A 23,694-nucleotide genomic window follows, 5' to 3' on the forward strand; every position below is an offset into this window, starting at 1 on the left:
AAAAAAAAAAAAAGTATTCAAGTGTCAGGAAGGGGCCCTGAGTGTCCCCAGGAGATAAAGGTAAGTGCAACGGGTGGAGGAGACTTTGAATTTCATGAAAAAAAGGAAAACCACGAGAAATCCTGCACTTTGGGAGGCTGAGGTGAGTGGATTGCCTGAGCCTGTGGGTTCTAGACCCACCTGGGCAACTTGGCGAGACCTCATCTCTACAATAAATCAAAAATTCAGCCGGGCGTGGTAGCGCATGCCCGTAGTTCCGGCTACTTGGAAGGCTGAGGCGGAAGGATCGCTTGAAGGGAGCAGATCGAGGCTGGGATGGCTGGGAGCGGCCACTGCATTCCAGTCTGGGAAACCGAGTGAGACTCCAGCTCAAAAAAAAAAAAAAAAAAAGGTTTAAGCCAGGAGCGCCAGTGATGGAATCTACACTTTAGAAACACTAGCAGATTCAGAGGGAAGGACGAACAGAAACACTGCAGGCCACAGCAGATGTGGAAAGTCCTCAGAGCTTGAATCAGAGTTGTGGTGGGAGTGCTGGTTTTAGCAATGGCAAGATCAATAAGTGACTCGATCAGGGATTCATACTGAGGATAGGACTTATTGAGGTAATACGGTAAAAGCATCTGTCCACAGCTAGTCTGAAACGGTTGGGACTATGCTAAAAATAAGTCTCTTTATTCTTTGAATCTCACCTGAGATTCAGTTTGTCCAGTTTGATGCTATCAGTAAATCAACAAATATTTCTTGATCTGTGTAGGCACTAGGAATACAATATGTGTAGGCACTAGGAATACAATATGATCCCTGCATCATGATAATTACAGGAAGGTAAAATGAAGATATTTTACAAGTTTAGTAAAAAGTCATAATGCGGTAAGTCTTATGAAAAAAGATTCAGGATTCATAACTGGCATGTCTTATCTGGACTGGGAAGTGTGGCACACCTTGTTTACATATCTACTTTTCCCTCTGTCTCATAGAAATGGAACCCCTGATATTATTAACTGTGCATGGATGCCTAAAATAAAAATGTGTGGCTAGATGTCACAAGCTGGCCAACAGGATGCAAGATGAAGAGCTGTGTACAACTTGTGGGTCCTGCCCTTAGAAGAAAATGCTGGTACCCCCTTCCCCTCTGTGGCTGGAATGTGGATGGGGTGGCCAGCTTCTCAGGACTTGCAGAGGATGGCCTAGGAATAATGAGACAAGACAGAAGGAGCACAGATCCCTTGTACGGCAGAGCCACCACTCCAGCCAGCGCTTTCCCCTCAGGGAAAAGTCAGGTTCCATCATGGTGCAGCCATTGTTCATTTGGACCTCGGTTGGAGCAGCTGAACTTATTTCCTAACTGACACAGAGGGGAGAGAGGTCTCCCTGAGGAAGCAGGCCTGAAGCCTCAGCAGGAGTCGGCACACTTAAAGAAAAAAAAAAGCAGCATTATTTCCAATAGCTATAATGTAGAAGCAACCAAAGTATCCATCAACAGATAAATGGGTAAACAAAATATGTTATACAAATAAAATGGAATATTCTCCAGCCTTAACAGGAAAGGAAATCTTGACACATACTACAACATCGGTAAACCTTGAAGATACTAGGCTAAATGACATCAGTCACAAATGCAAGAATACTGTATGATTCCACTATATGAGGTTCCTAGTAGTCAAATTAATAGAGATGAATAGTACAAAGATAGTTGCCAGGTGCTGGTGGGAGGGAAGTCTGGGGAGTTAGTTGTTTAATGGGTACAGAGTTTCGGCCGGGTTTGGTGGCTCAGCCTGTAATATCAGCACTTTGGGAGGCCGAGGCGAGTGGAATGCCTGAGCCCGTGGGTTCAAGACCAGTCCGGGCAACTTGGCAAAACCTCGTCTCTACAATAAATCAAAAATCAGCTGGGCGTGGTAGCACGCATCTGTAGTTTTGGCTACTTGGAAGGCTGAGGTGGAAGGATTGCCGGAGTCTAGCAAGTCGATGCTAGGGTGGCCGTGATCGTGCCACTGCACTCCAGCCTGGAAGACAGAGGGAGACTCCAACTCAAACAAACAAACCCCACAGAGTTTCAGTTTTGCAAGATGAAAAGAGTTCTGAGATGGACGGTAGCGATGGTTGCACAACACTGAATGTACTTAATGTCTCTGAATCGTACGTACACTTAAGAATGGTTCAAGCCGGGCACAGTGGTTCATGCCTGTAATCCCAGCACTTTGGGAGGCTGAGGTGAGAGGATTGCCTGAGTTCAGGTGTTCGAGACCAGCCTGAGCAATATGGCAAAACCTTTTCTCTACAATAAATCAAAAAACGAACTGGGCATCATGATTCACACCTGTAGTTCCTACTACTTGGAAGGCTGAGGCGGAAGGATCACCTGAGTCCAGTAGGTCGAGGCTGTGGTAGCCATGAGAGTGCCATCGCATTCTAGCCTGGGCAACAGAGTGAGATTCTGACTCAAAAAAAAAAAAACAACAAACAAAACAAACAATGGTTCAGATGATGAAATTTATGTCATATATACTTAACACAATACAAAAAAAAAAGTATAAAGAAACAGAGAAAAAATTATCCATGATGTCTCAGTGCAACTCTATCAATATTGGTATTTTCTGAGTCTTTTTTCTAATCTTAGACTTTTTTTTGAGTCAGAGTCTCACTTTGTCACCCAGTCTGGAGTGCAGTGGCATGCTCATGGCCACCGCAGTCTCGACCTGCTGGGCTCCGGCGATCCTTCCGCCTCAGCCTTCCAAGTAGAAGGAACCACAAGCGGGTGCCACCACGCTTGGCTAAATTTTTTGACTTATTGTAGAGACGAGGTCTGGTCATGCTGCCCCGCCTGGTTTCAAACCCACGAACTCAGGCAATCCTCTTGCCTCCACCTCCCAAATTGCTGGGATTTACAGGCATGAGCCACTGCACCAGGCATCTTAGACTTCTTTTAAAAAAAACTTTTTTTTTTTGTAGAGACAAGGTCTTGTTATGTTGCCCAGGGTAGTCTCGAACTTCTGGGCCTCGGCCTCCCAAACTGCTGGGATTACAGGCATGAGACACCGTGCCTGGCCCTAATCTTAGCCTTTTGATAGGTCTTTTTGACAGCTTCTGCTCTTATCCGTTACAGGCATATGTTCTTTGCAGTTGTGAGACCCAAAGGAACCATTTTAAGCTGCCCTACCATAGGTGGAACCCTGATGTGTAAGTACATTAATATCCACGGTACGGCCTGGTAGGAAAAAAAGACTCTCAGGAAAGATGGAACTCATAGAACACAATCATGGGAACTCTGGGCTCATGGGGACTTTACCGTGCCCTAAACACGATTAGCCATTAATCAGATGTTACCACGCTTCTGTTTAAACCTCTTCAGTGACAGCCGCCCACTACGAGGGCAGCTGATTCCATTGTTTTAGAACTGAACATATCCAATCCACTCCCCTCATTTTACACGAGGGGGAAAAAAATGGAGGACCATTCATCTCTGATGTGTTCTCTAACGATTTCCTTCCAGAATCATAGTCATTACAGCAGGATGCAAACTGGTCGCCTGTGGGATCACACTGACTGGTAGATGCGTTTGCTTGGCACGGTTAAAGAAACGTCAGATGCTCTTGAAATGGAAAGAGCTGACAACACTGGGCCAGTATTGCCACTCGGCCACAAGAGACGGCGGGAAGGCTGTACCCTCTCTAGCCGGCCAGTCTCCTTCACTCTGTTCTCTCCAAACAGGCTCGGGGCTTTACTTCAGATTGCCCCCACCGGCCCTGGAGCTCTCAGGACTGCCACGCCTGCCTTAAAAGACGTCTAGGCCCAGGAAAGGGCCTCCCGAGGGTCAGGCAGGACCGGGATTCGGGTTCCTTCCATCGCGGACAAGCCGGTGCCGCCAGCGGGGCCGGGGAGCCAGTGCAGAGCCGAGCGGGTGCCGTCGTGGCCCGGCTGCAGGGATGCCCGGCCACAGCCCGCAGCGGCCCGCGGGGTCCCGGCCCGCTGGGTCGCCGCTCGCTGGGGACCGCAGATGGGCCCCTGCGCGTTCGTGGGCCTCGGCGCCGGCGTCGGTTCCGTGGGCAGCGACACCTACCTCGCAGGGCGGGGGAGGCCCCGACGGGCTAAGCGGAGGGCCCGGCGCCCGGTCGGGGGGCCCAGGATCTCGCGGGCCCGGCGAAGCGGGGGCTGAGGCCGCAGGAGCAAGGACAGCAGGAAGGGCCGCCGTGGAGTCGACAACCCGCGCCGAGCCGCGGGGGCGCCGGGCACCGAGACCCCGGGGGTCGCGGAGCGCGCGCCACCACGCCGGGCGCCCGCGCATGCGCGTCTCCTCTCGGGGAGCCCGCACCGGAGGGCGGCGGGGATGTGGGTCGAACCACTAGGCGAGGGGGGAGACGAAGCCTTGGAAGGAGTAAAGGAAGATGGAGGAGGAAGAAAAAGCAAAACAGGACCTTGAGTGGTTGGGCGTCTCAGGAGAGTCACGGCGGCGGAAAGCAGCAGGGGTATCGGGGTTGCTGTCCCCTCAGCGCCGAGGGGCTTCACGGTCCGTCGCCCCCTTGACTAGCATGGGCTGGCCCAGAAGGTCAGGTGAGCGGAAGCTGCGCAGGCGCAGCGTGGGCGGCAAGATGGCGTCCAGGCCCAAGCGGCGGGCCGTGGGCCCCGGGGTTCTGCCGCCGCCGGGCGCCGCGGTGCCACGCGCTGCAGAGGAAGGGGCCGACGGGGTCGAGGGCGGGGACGAAGACGATGAAGACGCCGACGAAGACGAAGATGGAGACGACGAGGTCGTTGACGAGGTGAGAAGCACACGCGACCGCAGTCTGGCGTCTACCCGAGGAGAAAACTTCCCGGCCCTCAACAACGGGGTGCGCGCGCGACCCGCGTGGAGTCGTGGCTTCCCTTTCCCTGAGGGTCTGGCGCGGATGAGTTCTGGCTCAGACTCCGGGAGCTTCCGTGCTGCAGTCACGCCGATGCTTTGGCTTTTCTTTTCTTTCTGGGTCGGGGTCTCCCGGCCGCCGCAGCCTCGATCCGCTGGGCTCCGGCGGTCCTTCCGCCTCAGCCTTCCCGGTAGCTGGAACCGCAGGCGTGCGCCGCCACGCCCGGTTAATGTTTGTTTGTTTGTTTGTTTGTTTTGCGGGGGGGGGGGTGTTAAGATATTTTTTATTTTAAAGTTGTGGGGTACAGTTAAGGGTTAGGTATATACAGATATTCCTCGTGCAGGTACCCTTGTTGACGAGGTGTGTCCCCCTTTCCCCAGACGGATACTGACTGCCGTTAATCCCACCTCCCTTCCCCTCCCTGTCCCCCTCCCCATAGTTTCCCGCCACTGTCAATCCTTGATCACAGTATTAAGATAGTTGCTCAAGGTCTACTTATGAGTGAGAACACGTGATGCTCAGATCTTTGTTTCTGTGAGACGTCACTCCGTATTAGAGACTCTAATTCCATCCAGGTTGCTGCGAAATTCATGATTTTGTTCTTTTTTATGGCTGTGTAATATTCCCTCGTGTATATGTACCACATTTTAAAAATCCGGTCCTCTTGTGATGGACGGCATGGTTGGTTCCATGATCTTGCTGTTGTGAACAATGCTGCGACAAACATACGTGTGCAGGTATCTCTTTTATAGAGTGATTTGAGTTCTTCAGGGTGATTTATTGTAGAGGTGAGGTTTCCCCAAGTTGTCTGGGCGGGTCTCGAACCTGGAGGCTCAGGCAATCCTCTTGCCTCCGCCTCCCAAAGTGCTGGGATTACAGGAGGGAGCCACTGCACCCAGCTAACACTAATTATTTTTGTAAAGTCCTGCTGTCGTCTCCACCCCCCGCCCCTCCACCCTGCAAGCCCTGCCAGGACACGGTTATGTTCTCCATTGGCTCTTCAGGTTTCCGGCCAGAGACCCAAGACAAATAGGCCACAAGGGCCCGCAGAGGTCAGACCCACTCCTGCAGCAACTCGCCGGCTCGTTCTCTTTACATGCTTCGCTCACGTTGGCCTTTTAAGTTTCTTGAAGGCTTTCTGTTCCGTTCTGCCCTGGATCCCTTTCAAATGCTCCTCTTCAGCCTGCACAGTGTTTCCTTCGTTGTTCAGATCTTAACTAGGGAGTATTTTCTGCTCACTGAGGCCGCTGTCCCAAGTCCTGGTCAGATTATTTGGCTTTACGTTCTTAGAACTGTGTTCCTTTTTACAGAATCGCTATTACTGGTAGCGCCTGGCAGTCGCTTCTTTCTTTTTTTTTTTTTTTGAATTGGAGTCTCACTCTGTCGCCCAGACTGGAGTGCAGTGGCCGCTCCCGGCCACCACAACCTCGACCTGCTGGGCTCCGGTGATCCTTCCGCCTCAACCTTCCAAGTAGCCGGAATTACAGGCCTGCGCTACCACGCCCGGCTGATTTTTTGATTTATTGTAGAGATGAGGTCTCGCTGCCCAGGCGGGTCTCGGACCCGTGGGCTCAGGCAATCCACTCACCTCGGCCTCCCAAAGCACTGGGATTACAGGCTGAGAAACTGCACCCGGCCCTCCCATCATCTTTTGCCTGCACTAATATAATAGCTTTTAAGCCTCATGACTTTTGTAGAATTTGTAATTCATGCCCCTTTTTCCTAAACGTCGCCATTTCTGTGAATGGGCTCCAAATTCACCAGTTGCTGTCACCAAACCTTGGGAGTTAACTTTAATTTCCTCCCCTTTCCTCATTCCACATCTAGCCCATCAGTAAACCCTGTTAGCTTTACCTTTAATATCCAGACACTAGTCATCATTGATTCTGCAGCCATCATAGTCCACACCTCTAACCATCTGTTGTTTTTTTTTGAGTTGGAGTCTCACTCTGTCGCCCAGACTGGAGTGCAGTGGCCGCTCCCGGCCACCGCAGCCTCGACCTGCTGGGCTCCGGCGATCCTTCCGCCTCAGTCTTCCAAGTAGCTGGAACTACAGGCGTGTGCTACCACACCCGGCTCATTTTTGATTTATTGTAGAGATGAGGTCTCACCAAGTTGCCTGGGCGGGTCTCCAACCCGCGGACTCAGGCAATCCACTCGCCTCGGCCTCCCAAAGTGGTGGGATTATAGACATGAGCCACTGCACCCAGCCCTCCCATCATCTCTTGCCTGCACTAATATAATAGCTTTTAAGCCTCGTGCCTTTTTTTCAGTCTTGTTCCTTTACAGTCTGCACTGCATTTACAGCCAGAGAAGTCTTGTAGGTCTGTTCTCACTCTCCTGCTCGGAATGCTTCCTTGGCTTCCTATTTCATTTGTAAGAAAATCCAAAGTTCTCATGATTGAGGGTCAGAAAGGCAGCTAGTAATGGCTGGATCAGAATAAGCAAGAGTGATGGGAAGTAAAGTCATAGAGGTACACGGGAGTCAGCATAAGCATGGAGGGGAAGGTAGACGCATGGATGCTGGAGTGGCGGTGAGGCCCGGGTGTAGGTCCAGGACACAGCTTTCCTTACAAATCATCTCTTTACGATGGTCCTAGCCTTGAATGTCATCTCACCATCTCACCTTACTCACCGTTCAAGTAAGGGACTTCAGCTGGCTATGTTACTGATTTTGTGTTTTAGAAATTAGTGTTTTGTATTAACCTGGAAAATCTATTGGACTGTCAAGGATTAAAAATTTGTGTAATAACTGTCATTGACATAATGTAAGAAAATAGATACATATACTGTTGGTGGTAGTATAAATTGGTACAATCTCTTTGGAGAGAAATTTGACAGTATCTATCAAAATTTAAAATCTATACATCCCCAGATTCAGTAATCCTAATGGTAAGAATTTACCTTCCGGCTGGGCTCGGTGGCTCAGCCTGTAATCCCACCACTTTGGGAGGCCGAGGTGAGTGGATTGCCTGAGCCCGAGGGTTCGAGACCCGCCTGGGCAACTTGGTGAGACCTCATCTCTACAACAAATCAAAAACTACCCGGGCGTGGTAGCACGCTCCTGTAGTTCCAGCTACTTGTAAGGCTGGGGTGGAAGGATCGCCGGAGCCCAGCAGGTCGAGGCTGCGATGGCCGGGAGCGGCCACTGCACTCCAGTCTGGGTGACAGAGTGAGACTCCAACTCAAAAAAAAAAAAAAAAAAAAAGAATTTACCTTCCAGCAGTAATAATAATACATGTGATTTCAGGCTTCGTATATTTTATAGTAATTTATTTAATGTTTATATCAACTCTATGCAGTTAGGAATTATCACCATTTCACAATTGCGACTGCACAGCAAGTTAAATGAAATATGTGTATATAGTTTTCATGTGAAGGAAAGTAGGGGGTGGACAGCTCCCTTATTACTGTTCTGCCAGCTGCTCTCTTGCTGTGTATTTAGTAAGCCTGCTTTTCTACGATTGCTTATGTGTGTGTTGAAAACTTCTTTTTTATTTTTATTTTTGGGTTGGAGTCTCTGACGCCCAGGCTGGAGTGCCGTGGCATGCTCATGGCCACTGCAGCCTCGACCTGCTTGGTTCAGGTGATCCTTCCACCTCAGCCTTCCAAGTAGCCGAACTACAGGTGTGTGCTACCATGCCTGGCTAATTTTTTGATTTATTGTAGAGATGAGGTCTTGTTGCCCGGGCTGGTCTCAAACCCCTGGGCTCAGGCAATCCTCTTGCCTCGGCCTCCCAGAGTACTGGGATTACAAACTTAAGCCACCACGCCCGGCCATTTTTTTTTTTTTTTTGAGTTAGAGTCTCACTCTTTCACCCAGGCTGGACTGCAGTGGCACACTCATGACCACCACAGCCTTGACCTGCTGGGCTCCGGTGATCCTTCCACCTCATCCTTCCAAGTAGCTGGAACTGCGGGCGTGCACATACAACCATGCCTGGCTAATTTTTTTGATTGACTGTAGAGACGAGGTCTCCTCAGGTTTCCCAAGCTGATCACGAACTCCTGGGCTCAGGCAGTCCTCTCACTTCTGCTTCCCAAACTGCTGGGATTACAGACTTGAGCCAAAACTTCTTGAAAGAATAATTTACTTTTAACAGTAACTTCTGGAGAGTAGGAGTAGGGGGTGGTCCATAAAACTTTTTAATGTTGTTGTTTTTTGAGTGGGAGTCTCACTCTTGTCGCCCAGGCTGGAGGGCAGGGGCACGCTCATGGCCACCCAGCAGCCTCGACCTGCTGGGCTCCAGTGATCCTTCTGCCTCCGCCTTCCAGGTAGCTGGAACCTCAGAGGTACGCTACCGCATCCGGCGAGTTTTTGTGATTAGAGATGAGATCTCACCAAGTTGCCCAGGCCGGTCTCGAATCCCTGGGCTCAGGCAGTCCTCTTGCCTTGGCCTTCCAAACTGCTGGGATTGCAGGGTGAGCCACTGTGCCTGGCCATAATGTTTTGTTTTTTTAAAAATCAAAACAATATAGTACTGACATAACGATAGATATACCAATGGAGCAGAATACAGTCGTGTCACTTAACAATGGAGATACATTCTGAAAAATGCATCATCAGGCAATTTCATCATTGTGCAAACATCATAGAGTATACTTAACAAACCTAGATAGTACAGCCTATTCAATTATATAGCTCTGTTATAATCTTATGAGATCACCATTGCAGCGAGACCAGTCATTAGCCAAATGGATATATACATATATATATATACACATGTGTATAGGTATAGGTATATATGTTTATACACATTTTACTAAGAACTTGAACTTGGAAAATGCTATACTAGACTTTTTAACTTTCTAACTGTAGATTTTAATCTTTGGTGTTTGTGACTTTTTTGACTGAGGAAATGGTTATGGCTTTGAGGGCAGTTCCCTATATTGAAACACTTAGTAGATTTTTCTTTTTTTGGATGCGGTTTCACTCTGTCACCCAGGCTGGAGTATGCTCACAGCCACCGCAGCCTTGACCTGCTGGGCTAAGGCAATCCTTCTACCTCAGCATTCCAAGCAGTTGGAACTACAGGTGTGTGCCACTTTGCCTGGCTAATTTTTTTATTTATTGTAGAGACGAGGTCTCGCCAAATTGCCTGGGCTGGTCTTGATCCTGTGAGTTCAGGCAGTCCCCTCGCCTCAGCCTCCCAAAGTGCTGTTACAGGCGGGAACCACCGTGCCCAGCACTTAGTAGATATTTATTCCTTTATTTATTTGATGGAGGCTTTTATTTTCTGAGATGGTCACCCATCCACAACTCTTTTTCCCTGATGCAGAAATCCATGAGAATTTTTTTGGAAATTCAAAACCTGCCTCAGATCTTTTTTGAAACAAAATGGTATATATAAGTAAAGAAGAAAATGTGCATGTGCATGGCTGTTTAAAGTCCTACAGAGCATGTTTTTTGTTTGTTTGTTTCTTTTGAGTAGAAGTCTCACTCTGTTGCCCAGGCTGGAGTGCAGTGGCACCCGCATGGCCACCGCAGCCTCGACCTGCTGGGCTCAGGTGATCCACTTCGTTGTTGTTTTGCCAGGTGATCCAAATAGCTGCAACTACAGTTGTGCGCCACCACACCCAGCTAGTTTTTCTGATTTATTGTAGGGACGAGGTCTGGCCATGTTGCCCAGGCTGGTCTCGAGCCCGTGGGCTCAGGCAATCCTCCTGCCTCTGCCTCTCAAAGTGCTGGGATTGCAGGCATGAGCCACCGCACCTGGCAAGAGCCTGGTTTAAAAGACAATGTGTGGCAGTTGGATAAGCAGCAATAGAAAGTGATACAGGAACGTCAAGAAGGAAAGGTGGGAATAGAGGAAAATGAGAAGAAGAAAAGGAATAGGCTTGTTTAGTTAAAGTTCTTGTGATCGTGTGGTTAGAATTTCTGTTTGTGTTTAATGGAAGCCCTCGGAGGTCAGTTTCAGTAGAAAGGTAAATCTGTGATAAGCATCCACTATTGTCTTATAGACCTTTGAGTGCAAGAAAGCAGCTGAGCCTCAAATATGCTGGGGCCCTGAGCCCGGAATGCTATAGAGAACCCTAGAAGACTTTCACCGCCGCTTTACTCTTTTCCGTTACATTCCCAATATTTAGTTTTCTTTCTGTTTCTACTCCACACAGCGGAAAATAAAAAATGCCAACAGCTTTTGAGATTTCCATTCAAAAGAGCAGGAAGGCTAGATGCCACAGTCTTAATTCTGAATCACCTGGGGTGAGTGACAGGACTCTGTTCTACCAAGACGGCTGTAGAGGAGCCATCTACAAAGAAGGCTGAAGCCCTAGAGAGGAGATCCATACTCAGGGAGAGGGGTGCTGGACATGTAACCCGTTTGGTACTCTTGCATTGGTGGCACCTTAATAGCTTAGGACAGAGATCTGAGACTTCTGTCTAGACTAGAAGAAAACACTAGAAGAGCATTATTTAAAGAATGTATGTGTTTCTAAGTAATATTTTAAAAAGTCCTGAATAATGACAGTTTGTTATTTGGTTTATTTTGATCCTGTTTGGAATACTCCCACCCAGCCCCTTGGGTTTGCTGCTCACATGATCTGGCTGAGCCTTCTTTGGAGAGTTAGGATTTGAAGTCTGCAAGCTAGGCTTGATATCCAGGTCCTTGCAAGTTTAACAGTTAAGGAGGTGCATAAATGTATGCCCAGCTAGGATGGTGAGGCAAAAAGTAGATCTGATTCCCTCCATGATGTCCTTCAGCTGATAACCTAAATTCCAAAACCAATAAAACCTAAAGTCCATCTAAATATGCTGTTTCATCAGAGCCCCAGATTCAGTGTGTCACTTTATCAGAGTATGATTTAGGGTCCTCAAGGACTGATCTTGTATAGCATTTAAAAGCATCTAGGTTTAGTTTTTGGCATTTCAGTGGCATTTTGGATTCCGTTGTTGTTTTGCAGAGATAGATTGGGGAGCCCGGCTATACATACCTTCTTCTAGTCCCTTGCACCTGCCAATTTCCTCCGGCCTTAGGGCCTTCGTTTGTGCTCTTCCGTGTGCTAGGAACCCTCTTCACTTTTTCTCAATTCGCTGCTGAAGTGTCACTTCTTGGAAGACTTCCCTGACTGACTTAAGTTGTTACAACACCATATACCTTTGTTTTAGAGCATGTGCAGTCGCAACTTTACATTTATTTCCGTGAATATTTCCTTAATGTCTATTTCTGCCTAAACCATAAGCTCCAAGAGAGCAGGATCATCCATGTCTGCCTGGCCCTTCATTTCATCTCCAGTGCCTGGCATAGCACTTTGTACCCAGGATGGTACTCAGTCAATATTTACTAAGTGAATGAAGCATAGCGTCACATCTGTGGGCTAAATCAAGCTCTTGCAGTCCCAAGGACTTTGGAGGTGATTCTTTTTGCCCGCTCTTTTTTGCAGTCAGGTAAGTAATAATTTTTCCTTTGTGGCCGCCACGACTATCTTATCTGGTCCACACTTTCTCAACATTTAAACTGGGTCACTCTGTTTTCTTCCTCTCAGGCTTCTGTGTCACATGAGGAAATGTGAACGTGCTTTGTAATCTGTACAGATGGCAATCTTGTCAATGTTTGCCAAATAGCAGTTTGTTATTTGGTTTAGTTTAGTCTGGTCCTGTTAGGAACATTCCCATCCAACCCCCTGGGTTTTGCTCCTCACAGAATGTGGCTGAGCCTGCTTTACAGGGTCAGGTAATATTTTTTTCTTCGTATCCTCCTTCTAGCATCTTTTGTATTTGATTTAATAGATAGGGAAAACAACCTAAAATAATGGAAGGAGAGGGAAAAGAAAAATCTGCAAAGTGGAAAATAATGCCTGAATCATCTTAGAAAGTTATGTATGACAACCTATTTTGTGTGCTATTTACAGGAAGTGAATATTGAATTTGAAGCTTATTCCATCTCAGATAATGACTATGACGGAATTAAGAAATTACTGCAGCAGGTATTGTCTTTAATTCATTACACATATGTTTACTCTTCTAAGAAAATTCTGAACACAAGCTTTCTCTCAAATTTCATCCTTTTAGCATTTCCATTTCTATCCTTTCCACCTTGCCTAGAAAGAGGAATTGTTTCTCTTCTGTTCCAGGGCTAACCCCTCTGTTTGTGCCTCTGTTCCCAGATCTCGTCATCTGATTGATTGATTGATTTTTGAGTTGGAGTCTCACTCTGTTGCCGAGGCTGGAGTGCAGTGGCACATTCACAGCCGCTACAGCCTCGACCTGCTGGGCTCAGGTGATCCTTTGGCCTCAGCCTTCCAAGTAGCTGGAACTGCAGGTGCACGCCACCATGCACTGCTAATTTTTTGATTTATTGTAGAGATGAGGTTTCGCCAAGTTGCCCGGACTGGTCTCAAACCCATGGGCTCAGGCATTCCTCTCACTCAGGCCTCCCAAAGTGCTGGAATTATAGGCTTGAGCCACCGCATCCAACCTTTATCTGATTTATATATTTAAGTATTCTGTGTCCTAAAATACACTTCTTTTGATCTAATTGACTGAGCTACTATTGCTGTTTTAATTAACTTAATTTAATTCGCATCTAAACTTTGGCAAGTAAAACAACTCTTACATAGCAGTCACATAATTGTGCCATTTGGTGGTAACAAAACTGATGCTTGCTGCTTCTGCTTATTCCTTTGCCTCAGGTACTGTGGCTTTTGTTCTCTAGCCTTTATGGCTTCCAGTGTTTGTCACCAATTTTTTGACCTTACATCCATCTTTCTCCCTCTTGTCTCCCTTGTTTTCCTCCCCCTCTCCTATGGTGCCTGTGTTACCACTGGCTGCCTCTTCTGAAATTTCCTAACCTTTAGCTGCTTTGACTTCCTGTGCTTTCCTTTTCCTCTTGGGATTGCTTTTCCAGGTCATCATCAAGTCATTGAAGTTACATTTTTTTTTTTTTTGAGATGGAGTCTCACTCTGTCGCCCAGACTGGAATGCAGTGGCTGCTCCCAGCCACCGCAGCCTCGACCTGCTGGGCTCTGGCGATCCTTCCGCCTCAGCCTTCCAAGTAGCTGGAACTACAGGCGTGTACTACCATGCCTGGCTGATTTTTTGATTTATTGTAGAGATGAGGTCTCGCCTGTCCAGGAGGGTCTCAAACCTGCGGGCTCAGGCAATCCACGCACCTCAGCCTCCCAAAGGCACAGGATTACAGGCTGAGCCACCAAGCCCGGCTCATTATTTTTATTTGAATATGGAATGTGAAGTTTTATTAGAAATGATGCTTTAATCTTAATTGGTTTTTTTGAGTTGGAATCTCTGTCACGAGGCTGGAGTGCAGTGGCATGCTCACCACCACCGCAGCCTCGACCTGCTGGGCCCAAGCGAGCCTTCCGCCTCTGCCTTCCAAGTGGTTTGAACCACAGGCATGCACCACCATGCCTGGCTGATTCTTTGATTTATTGTAGAGACGAGTCTTGCCAAGTTGGTTTCGAACCCGTGGGCTCAGGCAATCCTCTTGCCTCCACCTCCCAAAGTGCTGGGATTATAGGCATGAGCCACTGCGCCGGCTTGATCTTAATTTAAAATAATGTTTTTCTCCTTTTTTAGCTTTTCCTAAAGGCTCCTGTGAACACTGCAGAACTAACAGATCTCTTAATTCAACAGAACCATATTGGGAGTGTGATTAAGGTAAGCCGGACACTTGTGTTTATTCTGATTGAGTTCTTTATTCTGTTCAGCTCAAATTAGAAGGAAGTATTACTGGAGGAAGCGAGGTCAGTTAGGAGGCCATTGCAGTCATCCAGAGTTATTCATACCATAGTCCAGGTGGTGGCAATGAAGAGGAAGACAAGTGGGCTCATTTGGAAGATGTTTGGGAATTGACATGTGGTGGGGCTTCGTGCATGATTGGAGCTGAGAGTGAGAGGAACAAAGAGTCAAAGATGACTCCCAGGTTTCTAGCTTAAGTGATCAGGAAAGCAAACATGGAGGCAGATCAGGTTAGGAGAGGGAACGTGAGTTTGGATCTGCACATTTTGTATTGAGTTGCCTGTGATACAGGCAAACAAGGTACAGAATAGCAACGGGAGCCCTGGAGATCTGAGAGTTTACAGTAGATTAATGATCACTGAAGTCATAGAACTGGTTGGGATTGCCCAGGGAGGGCAGGGACAGACACCTGGGTAATAAGTAAAATGAGTGGCAGAGCCAGCACAGGAGATCGAAAGGAATGACTGGAGGGACAGAAGGAAAAGCAGTAGAGTGGGCTTCGCACAGAGCAAGAAGGGAGGAGATTGTTCTGTCAGAAAGATGCTGTAGAAGGGTCCAGCAAAATGAGGACTCCACAGCTTGTCACTCCGTGGCTCCTGGTTGTCCGCTGCTGCCTAACAAACTACCCACAGCTTAGTATCATAAAATAGCAGCAGTCGCTCCTTCGGCTCATAGGCCTACACTTTGGACAGAGCTCAGTGAGCACGACTCATCTCTGCTCCTGCTCTGTCACATTAGCTGAGAAGGCTCGACTGAGGCCTGGAGGATGTGCTTTCAGGATGGCTCCTCATCTGACCTGCAAGTTCGTACTGGCGGTCGGTTGGGAGCTCAGCTGGGACTCTGGACCAGGGGCCTCATGATTATCCATGTGGGCCTCTCTGCACACTAGTTGGGTTCTCAAAGTAAGCAGTGCAAAAGAGCCGGCAGCAGTGCGTCGCATTTTATGATACAGTCATTTCCACCATTCACTTGGTTAGCACAGACACGGAGTTCTACCCAGGGGAGGGCACATAGATCCCACCACTCCGTGGCAGGAGTGTTTCGGTCACTTTGTCAGAAAACAGCGTCGGATAGGAGATCCACCGGAGTTGTCTGTGGAAGATACAGCATGTCACAGTGACCTTAATCTGTTTCCGTTTCCATCTGTGAAAATGAGGATGATACTAGTGTCTGCCTTGTTGGGTGGGCACTTGAAGAAAAGAAGTTGCCGAGTGCTTAGAACCGTGTCTGGCACAAACCATGTCCCTTCCTGTCTAATGGTCCGCTCTAACTGCCTCGCCTTCAGAGCCATAATTCTTAAAAAGTCCTGTTCATGGTCTCCACTTTCTCTCCTCCTCTTCATTCCTTAAGCACCCTGATCTGACTTTCATGCCACTGAAACTCTGACACTGAATGGCAGGGTCACTAATATCTTTGTTACTCAATACCATGGACACATTTCAGACCTTATGTTCGTAACCTTGTGGCACTAAATGTAAAGAAAAGGAGAGGAATAAAACCTATGGTAGCTTCCTTTTATTTGGGCAATGGGAAAAAGACTATCTGCTTTCATCAAATAAATGTGATCACCAGCTGTCTAGGGTCTTATAAGACCTAATGGATATGTAGCAGAAGCAATTGTTTTTGTCCTTGAGTTTATTGTCTAGTGGGAGGAATTTTGCCTTGAAATGGATAATCACACAAATAGCTCTACAGTTATAATTACGGCTTCTTTGGCTTCTACAGAGACGATTGAGGTGTTCTGAGGACAGAGACTTCTTTTTCCTGGTAAAGGGACTGCCCAGAGCATGCTCTGGAGCCTGTGGGATTGGAGAGATTTGGCCTCTTTTGTAGAAGAGAGTCCCTAGAGAAAAAAGGGAAGGGGGCTCTTTTTTTTTTCTTTTCTCTTGCCCATGTGGTAGGTGTAAGTGGCCCTCAAGCAAGCATTGGCAGCTCCACTCATGGTCAAGGCTGACGAGTGCTCTAGAAGCATGAGTTTTAGGTGAAACAGTGTTGGGGTCAGCAGAGAAATAAGCAAGGGCTGCCTCCAGCCAGACTGTATAGAAAACAGAAATTTGGTAAAGGAAAATGACTTAAGGATCTAGCATGCAGAAACTTAGATTGGGATGAGACCAACCAGAATGCAAAACGAGGAACGGAGTCCATGGCGATACAGTGAAAAGAGCAAGGTCACGCAGTGTTTGGGATCGAATATGCTTCTGAGACGATGGTAGCAGAACCAAGTTTTACTTTTGAAGAAAGGCCTAGATTCTAAGACTTGGCACTATGCTTCTGCCTCACCTAAATGTTACATTCAAATCCTTTTTTCTTTCTAACATAGCAAACGGATGTTTCAGAGGACGGCGATGACGATGTTGATGAAGATGAGATTTTTGGTTTCATAAGCCTTTTAAATTTAACGGAAAGAAAGGTTGGTTTCATTGGGTGGCACCTGAGCGGTTATTCCTTAAGCCGAAACCACTTTTACTTAATGCAGAAGATGATTTTAACTATAGGGATACGTGCTTTCACCGAGTGCAGTGGCTCGCGCCTGCAATCCCAGTATTTTGGGAGGCCAAGGCGAGAGGATTGCCTGAGCCCAGAGGTTCAAGACCAGCCTGAGAAAATGTGTGAGACTTCATTTCTGCAATAATAAATCAGAAAATGAGCAGGACATGGTGGCGCATACCTGTAGTTCCAGCTACTTGGAAGGCTGAGGTGGAAGGATCACTTGAATCCAGCAGGTCAAGGCAGCAGCAGTCTCAGATTATCCACAAGTAGCACAAATAACAGTGGCAAAGGCAGCATAAAACAGCTGCTGCATCAGTCCCAGCATTGGAACACCAGTGACTGCAAACCCAGGTGATTCTCTGAACCACAGGGAGTAAATGACTTTAACTGGGTACAGGCTATTCAAAACAACAATACCTTCATATTGAAAAAGGATTACAATAAGATTTCATGAATGCACGTAATTTTTTTTTTTTTTTTTGAGTTGGAGTCTCACTCTGTCACCCAGGCTGGAGTACCGTGGCATGCTCATGGAACCACAGGCGTGTGCCACCAAGCTCGGCTAATTTTTTGACTTATTGTAGAGACGAGGTCGCGCCAAGTTGCCTGGGCTGGTCTCAAACCCATGGGCTCAGGTAATCCTCTTGCCTCCACCTCCCAAAGGCTACTCTTAATCTTCAATTCTTCCATGGGTCTTTATGAGATAGACTAGAATTGCTGTTCCAGTGTGTCTGAGTGTTACTTATGCCCTTCTCTTATCGTTGATCATGGGTTGGGAAATAACCGGGTGTAGTTGCTTTTGAGGAATACTTAAGCAGTCAATACTGAAGGCATACAGGATTTTAAAGGCTATTGCAGCAAACTGCTCCTGCCTGTAAGATAAAAAGTGGTAGCTCTCACTTTCAAGTTTTCTCCTATAAGTAATAAAAACCTTCTCTTTGCTCTCTAGGGCACCCAGTGTGCTGAACAGATTAAAGAGTTGATTCTGAGTGGCTGTGAGAAGAACTGTGAAAAGAGCATGGTTGAACAGCTGGACAAGCTTCTGGATGACACCACCAAGCCTGTGGGCCTTCTGCTAAGTGAAAGATTCATTAACGTGCCTCCACAGATTGCTCTGCCCATGCACCAGCAACTTCAGTAAGAGACCCGAGGAAATGTCTCTGCAGAGGAACTTTTTTCCAAGTAGATTTAGAAATGTGATTTGAGTAGAATTTGTAGGTATAGAAAGAGTTCTGTCCTTGGTTTCACAAGTTTAGTGTGAGAAGAGTGGAAGAAATATCGTAGGAGTTACATATTGAAATAATTGGCTTTTTAAAGAGTTTTGATTATTTGTGACAATAATCTTACAGATTTAAATGGTCGAAAAGTAGATGAATTTCATATATACTCTTCACCCTTATTTGATTGAAGTATTTCACCTTCACATAGATTTCTGTCACAGATTAAACGCTGAACAGTTATAACAATAACAAAACCAGTAAAATTCTTCAATTCCCTCAGTATGCTTTATAACGGATGAAACCTGATACCGTCTTTACCTTTTCGAGGTTTTTGTTTTGTTTAATGAAGGAGTTTTACATTGACACCAGTATTGTAAATACAAGAAGAGCTGTGACATCTTCTAGCATATTGATTGAGCTAAGAATTGTATTCCTTGTGCTTTGAAACAGAGGACAACGGTAGATGGGCTCTTTACAGAATATTATTTCTCAGAGGTTGTAGCACTTGTGTTGTGGCTTGCCTTTAATTAGTTGTGGGAATAGAACTACATTCTGGAAACCTTTAGGTTTGTTGTTTTTCCTTTATGGATTTCAGTGCATTTTAAAAATCTCCCTCTCCCGTGTTCCTCTCAGCTGCTAGATTATACTTCTGGTGCGTCTAAGCGTCTTTAGGTTTTTCTTGTGTTCTCCTGCTCAGTTGGAGCTCACAGTTGTTTGGGTTTACATGAGAGGGATCAGCATTCTCCTGATCCTCTGTTAAAAGAAAGCCAAGTGCAGTGGTGTGCGTCTGTAGTCCCAGCTACCAGGGAGGCTGAGGCAGGAGCGCCACTACCGAGGCAGTAGTTTGAGGCTGCAGTGTGCTATGATTGTGCCTGTGAATAGCCACTGCACTTTAACCTGGGCAACATCATGAGACCCTGTCTCTTGGGAAGAAAGAAAAGGAAAGCCGAAGTGGGTTCTTCTGGGCTTTTTTACGTTTTGTTCAGGGCAACCAGATGCACAGGGATATGTTTAATTTTCAGAAGGAAAAAATAAGGCTTCATTGCCATTCCATTGACTCTTCTAGAATTTAGGGTACCTGTGTCTATGCAGTCTGGCAGTATGTCAGAAATTAGTTCCAGACTTTAGCAATTAGAGGCTGTAGTAGTCACATACTGTAATGACATTGGTTGTGGCTGTATGCCTTTGTGTGTTTCAGTTAGATTGTTCATTGCTTTAAAAAAATGAAAAAAATATATATATATTTAATATAATTTTTTTTGAGTAGAAGTCTCACTTTGTCACCCAGGATGGAGAGCAGTGACACGCACCCAGCCACCGCAGCCTCAACCTGCTGGGCTCAGGCAATCCTTCAAGTTGCTGGAACTACAGGAACATGCCACCACGCCCAGCTAATTTTTTGATTTATTGTAGAGATGAGGTCTCACCAAGTTGCCCAGGCTAGTCTCAAACTCATGGGCTCAGGCAGTCCTCTTACCTTGGCCTCCCAAAGTGCTGGGGTTATAGGTGTGAGCCACCACGCTCGGCTTAATTTTTATAAATTTTAAACTTCTGCACAGGTAGAGCAGAGATGTTACATTGAGTAGATTTGAGACCCATCTGTTAGTTGCTGTATATCTACAACTTGGCACATAATCTGAGAGATGCATCATACTATTATAAGAAGCAGTACATAATCCATCTAAAGTACATAAGACAGCTTAAGTAAAAATTGCTTTAGAAGTATCTAGAGAATGTTCAGTAAGCCTGTGTCACAGCAGAACCACCGAAGATGCCTCGCTGGTTTTCTCTGTGCTGGTTTTCTCTGTGCTCGGTTTGTTGATGGGTTTCACTTGACCCAGATGGTAATTGTTCTGTGTGTGTGCCTTGTAGGAAAGAACTAGCAGATGCACACAAAACTAATAAGCCATGTGGAAAGTGCCACTTTTATCTTCTGATTAGTAAGACATTTGTGGAAGCAGGAAAAACCAATTCCAAAAAGAAATGGAGCAACCAAAAGAAAGATGAGTTAATGTTTGCAAATGCAGAGGAAGAATTTTTCTATGAGGTAAGACTGTCCTGTTTCATCTTTTTGTTTACATGTAAATAAGGATTTTCTTGAGAATAATCAAAATGTATTGTTCCCCCACTTTATGTCAAAGTCCTTCAAGTGGAGACACTCTATTCTTCTCTGTGTCCTTAAGAGCTAGGAGCTAACAGAGTGCCTGGCACAGTAGATACGCAGAAGGCTGGCCACAGGTTCCCACCCCACTGTTGGTTCTTTGTGTGGGGAGGGAGAGAAGAACAGTTAACTGGATGAGAATGGTTCGGCTTTTACCTGTGCTGCTTGTGAGATCTTTTATTATAAAGCCAAGCTGCGAGTAGACATGAGCTTGGGTTTACAGATGTGGACATTGAGTCTGAGGAAGAAGGAAGTTATCTGAGGTCACACAGCCAGTTGGCGTGGAAGCTGGGGCACCCCTGCGGCTCCACTCTGGGTCGTGACTGTCATCCCGCTTGTGGAACTTCTAGCATTTTCTTCCTATGAAGGTGGCTTGTATTGTGATGGACAACCAAATACCAGAGGATATTCTCTCACACTGTCATCCTCTCAGAAATCTTGAAGTAAATCTGAGGGGGCACATATTTTCCTGAACTGGATGATATCATGTTACCTTTAGCACATTCCACCAAAGATTCAAGCACTACAGACTCAGCTCTGCCCTTGTTTTCTAGGAAATAAATAGTAAAAAAAATTTTTTTTTAATTATTCCTCAGCACCTCAGGTAGACCGGGAAAGTATATATGGGTGTTTTAAGAGGGCCTGGTTATGCAAGCTTACTCTATGTTCACACAACAGCCTTAAGCAGTTTAGAAAGTGAGAAAAGACCAGCGTTTGAAGACCAGTTCTTGTTAATTATCACAGTCTTAATTTCACTTGTCTGTTATAAGATTATTTTGACAACTAAATGAGATTTATATCACTTAGCTTCTTGTTCACCTCTTAGACATGGCTCACCACTAAACATGTTCCTCGTGTAGGTTAAAAACCTGCTTGCTAAGCATTTTATAACTTCTGCTTAAATGTCCCATTTGAGCTTATTTTATTCTGAGTTTTGCTTCCTTTAGCTGTCATTCTTATTTAAACACATGCCCAACATAATATTCTTTGTGGTAGATGAAATGAGTTTTGTCTTTGGACTATCCGAATTTTTAATTAATGGCTACTTATTTGGTTTAGAAGGCAATCCTGAAGTTCAACTACTCAGTGCAGGAGGAGACCGACACTTGTCTGGGAGGCAGATGGTCTTTTGATGATGCACCAATGAAGCCCTTGCGAACTGTGATGGTAATTCCAGGTGACAAGATGAATGAAATCACAGATAAACTGAAAGAACATCTGTCTGTTTAACTCATTTCCCTTGGGCAGTGATTGGCCTGCTTTTGTCAAGTTATTAAGAAACTCAGTGGAGATTTACTGAAAAACTCATAACTTTATTCAGATTAAGGTCCTCTACAAAAAGTAGGATTCTGTTCCATGTGTCTGTGACACATTTACAAAATATGTTTTTTAAAACTGGTCAAATTATGAATGATTGATTAAAAACTTTTCCGAGAAGAAGAAAAACACGGAGTATTAATTTAAACAACACAATAAAAACTTCTATTTTTTATTTTAAAATAATATACAAAGTGTTTTTTCAAGACTATCTTGTGGGGTGTGATATCTGTCTTTGCGTTAAATATCTGCACATCACTCCAGTAGGCTGGCCATCTGGCTAACTTTGGGACCCCCCTGCACCTTGTGTTTCGTGGGGGGTCACTGTACAGTGCATCTCTGTTCAGTAGTTTCAGGGCACTTCTCACATATTTTCTGTTCCTTGTTCATTGCTGAAATAGGGGATAGGTGATCCATTACTTGCTGTAGAATATCTTTACTTTCACTAGAAGGCAGATTACTGAAATAGTACTGTGGTGCCAGTTGCACAAACCTGTTGAAAACAAAAAGATTGGATTTTGGTTGGGGGAGGGGTGGCAAGACACCAAACATCATGTCTGGGCACCTCCCAGCCCTGGAGAATCTACATATAGAACTGGCACTTAGTTTGAACTCCTCAGTATCTCACTGAAACGAGCACTTCCCCTGAGGCCCGTGGCCACGTGAGAAGCACGAGAGCACATGCTCAGGAGAGCTCTGGGTGGATGAGAGACCCCCTCTGTCTTTGTTTTTGTCTGTCCAGTACCACGCCCCATCCAGCTGCTTAAGCCGGGCACCTATGAGTTCCTCTTGGCGGCTGCCTGGAACATCACTTTGCCCAAGGAGTAGCGGCATCTTCAGGAGGGATCCAGAATCTGCAGGAGCCTCTGGGAGACCAGGTCCCATTCTTGCTATCGCCCCTCCTTTCTCTTCTCCACTCAGCAGCTAGAGTGATCTTTAAAGCTATACAGAGAAGATGTTATTCTTTTTTTGAGTTGGAGTCTCACTCTGTTGCCCAGACTGGAGGGCAGTGGCCGCTCCCGGCCACCGCAGCCTCGACCTGCTGGGCTCCGGCGATCCTTCCGCCTCTGCCTTCCAAGTAGCCGGACCTACAGGCACGCTACCACGCCCGGCTAATTTTTTGATTTATTGTAGAGATGAGATCTGCCAAGTTGTCCGGGTGGGTCTCGAACCTGCGGCTCAGGCCATCCACTCGTCTCGGCCTCCCAAAGTGCTGGGATTACAGGCTGGGCCACCGAGCCCGGCCGAAGATGTTGCTCTTGCTTAAAATGCTCCACTTGCTGTGTACTGCACTTAGGATACAATCCGAACTCCATGCAACCCACAAAACCCTGCACCCTCTAGTGCCTGCCTCTCTCCAACCTCCCCTCCTTTCCCTTCCCCACCAGCTTCAGTTGCGATAGCTCCTCTGTTCGGAAAGCTGGCTAAGCTCATTGCGCCTCAAGGTGGGCACACCTGCAAACGGTGCTTTTCTCGAGCATTCTGTTCCTCTTAAAGACAGTGTTGGGCTGGGCACAGTGGTTCACACTTGTGATCCTAGCACTTTTGGAGGCAAAGGCAAGAGGATTGCCTGAGCCCAAGGGTTCGAGGCCAGCCTGAGCAGCATGGTGAGACCTTGTCTCTGCAATAAACCAAAAAATTAGCTGGGTGTGGTGGTGCAAGCCTGTAGTCCCAACTCCTTGGAAGGCTGAGGTGGGAGGGTCATCTGAGTCCTGCAGGTCGAGGCTGTGGTAGCCGTGATCATGCCACTGCACTCCAGCCTGGGCAACAGTGAGACCACCAGCTTCAAAAGATATACATGGTACTTTGTTTTTCTTTTTTCCACCATCTTCTCTTCATGCTGTAATCTCACTGGCAGGGACGTTTCTTAGGTATCAGCCACAGGGACCTGCCCTTAGTTGATATTCTTGATATGAATTAAAATGGGTACTAGTATAAATGTCTATACCAGAAAATGTAATAAAAGCCGTA

General features: G+C 46.5%; 3 protein-coding genes across 9 annotated transcripts in view; 1 reads left to right on the forward strand and 2 right to left on the reverse strand.

Moving 5' to 3' along the window:
- Positions 1-4,129, reverse strand: part of UROS (uroporphyrinogen III synthase) — a 48,339-nt gene extending 44,210 nt beyond the window's left edge. For 4 of the 5 annotated variants that reach the window (XM_021712312.1, XM_008057985.2, XM_021712310.1 and 1 more), the window contains exon 1: positions 4,061-4,129. The gene's annotated coding sequence lies outside the window, so the exon portion shown is untranslated. Of the gene's footprint in view, positions 1-1,981; positions 2,016-4,060 lie in introns of those variants that run through there. The other variant, XM_021712311.1, reaches the window with a different exon arrangement.
- Positions 4,130-4,559: 430 nt separating this feature from the next.
- On the forward strand, positions 4,560-21,913 carry BCCIP (BRCA2 and CDKN1A interacting protein). The gene is made up of 7 exons (XM_008057987.2): positions 4,560-4,757; positions 12,690-12,764; positions 14,374-14,454; positions 16,856-16,945; positions 17,975-18,162; positions 20,118-20,292; positions 21,466-21,913. The coding sequence occupies exons 1-7, from the start codon at positions 4,590-4,592 to the stop codon at positions 21,634-21,636; spliced, it is 948 nt and encodes a 315-aa protein (XP_008056178.1). The 5' UTR covers positions 4,560-4,589; the 3' UTR covers positions 21,637-21,913.
- DHX32 (DEAH-box helicase 32 (putative)) overlaps positions 21,699-23,694 on the reverse strand; it is a 60,974-nt gene continuing 58,978 nt past the window's right edge. For all 3 annotated transcript variants that reach the window (XM_008057986.2, XM_021712305.1, XM_021712304.1), the window contains one exon: positions 21,699-22,216. In XM_008057986.2, coding sequence (XP_008056177.1) covers positions 22,045-22,216 — 172 coding nt within the window. In that variant the 3' untranslated portion in view covers positions 21,699-22,044. The remainder of the gene's footprint in view (positions 22,217-23,694) is intronic.

The sequence above is a fragment of the Carlito syrichta genome, unplaced genomic scaffold (genome assembly GCF_000164805.1).
Source record: "Carlito syrichta isolate Samal-C Ts95f unplaced genomic scaffold, Tarsius_syrichta-2.0.1 Scaffold303179, whole genome shotgun sequence".
NCBI classification, from domain to species: Eukaryota; Metazoa; Chordata; class Mammalia; order Primates; family Tarsiidae; genus Carlito; species Carlito syrichta.

Excerpts from the sequence above, each read along its gene's own strand:
- BCCIP (XM_008057987.2), top strand. The coding sequence starts at position 4,590 with ATGGCGTCCAGGCCCAAGCGGCGGGCCGTGGGCCCCGGGGTTCTGCCG. Across the intron at positions 12,765-14,373 it reads TTAAGAAATTACTGCAGCAG|CTTTTCCTAAAGGCTCCTGT; the intron begins GTATTGTCTTTA and ends CTCCTTTTTTAG. Across the intron at positions 18,163-20,117 it reads CCCATGCACCAGCAACTTCA|GAAAGAACTAGCAGATGCAC; the intron begins GTAAGAGACCCG and ends TGTGCCTTGTAG.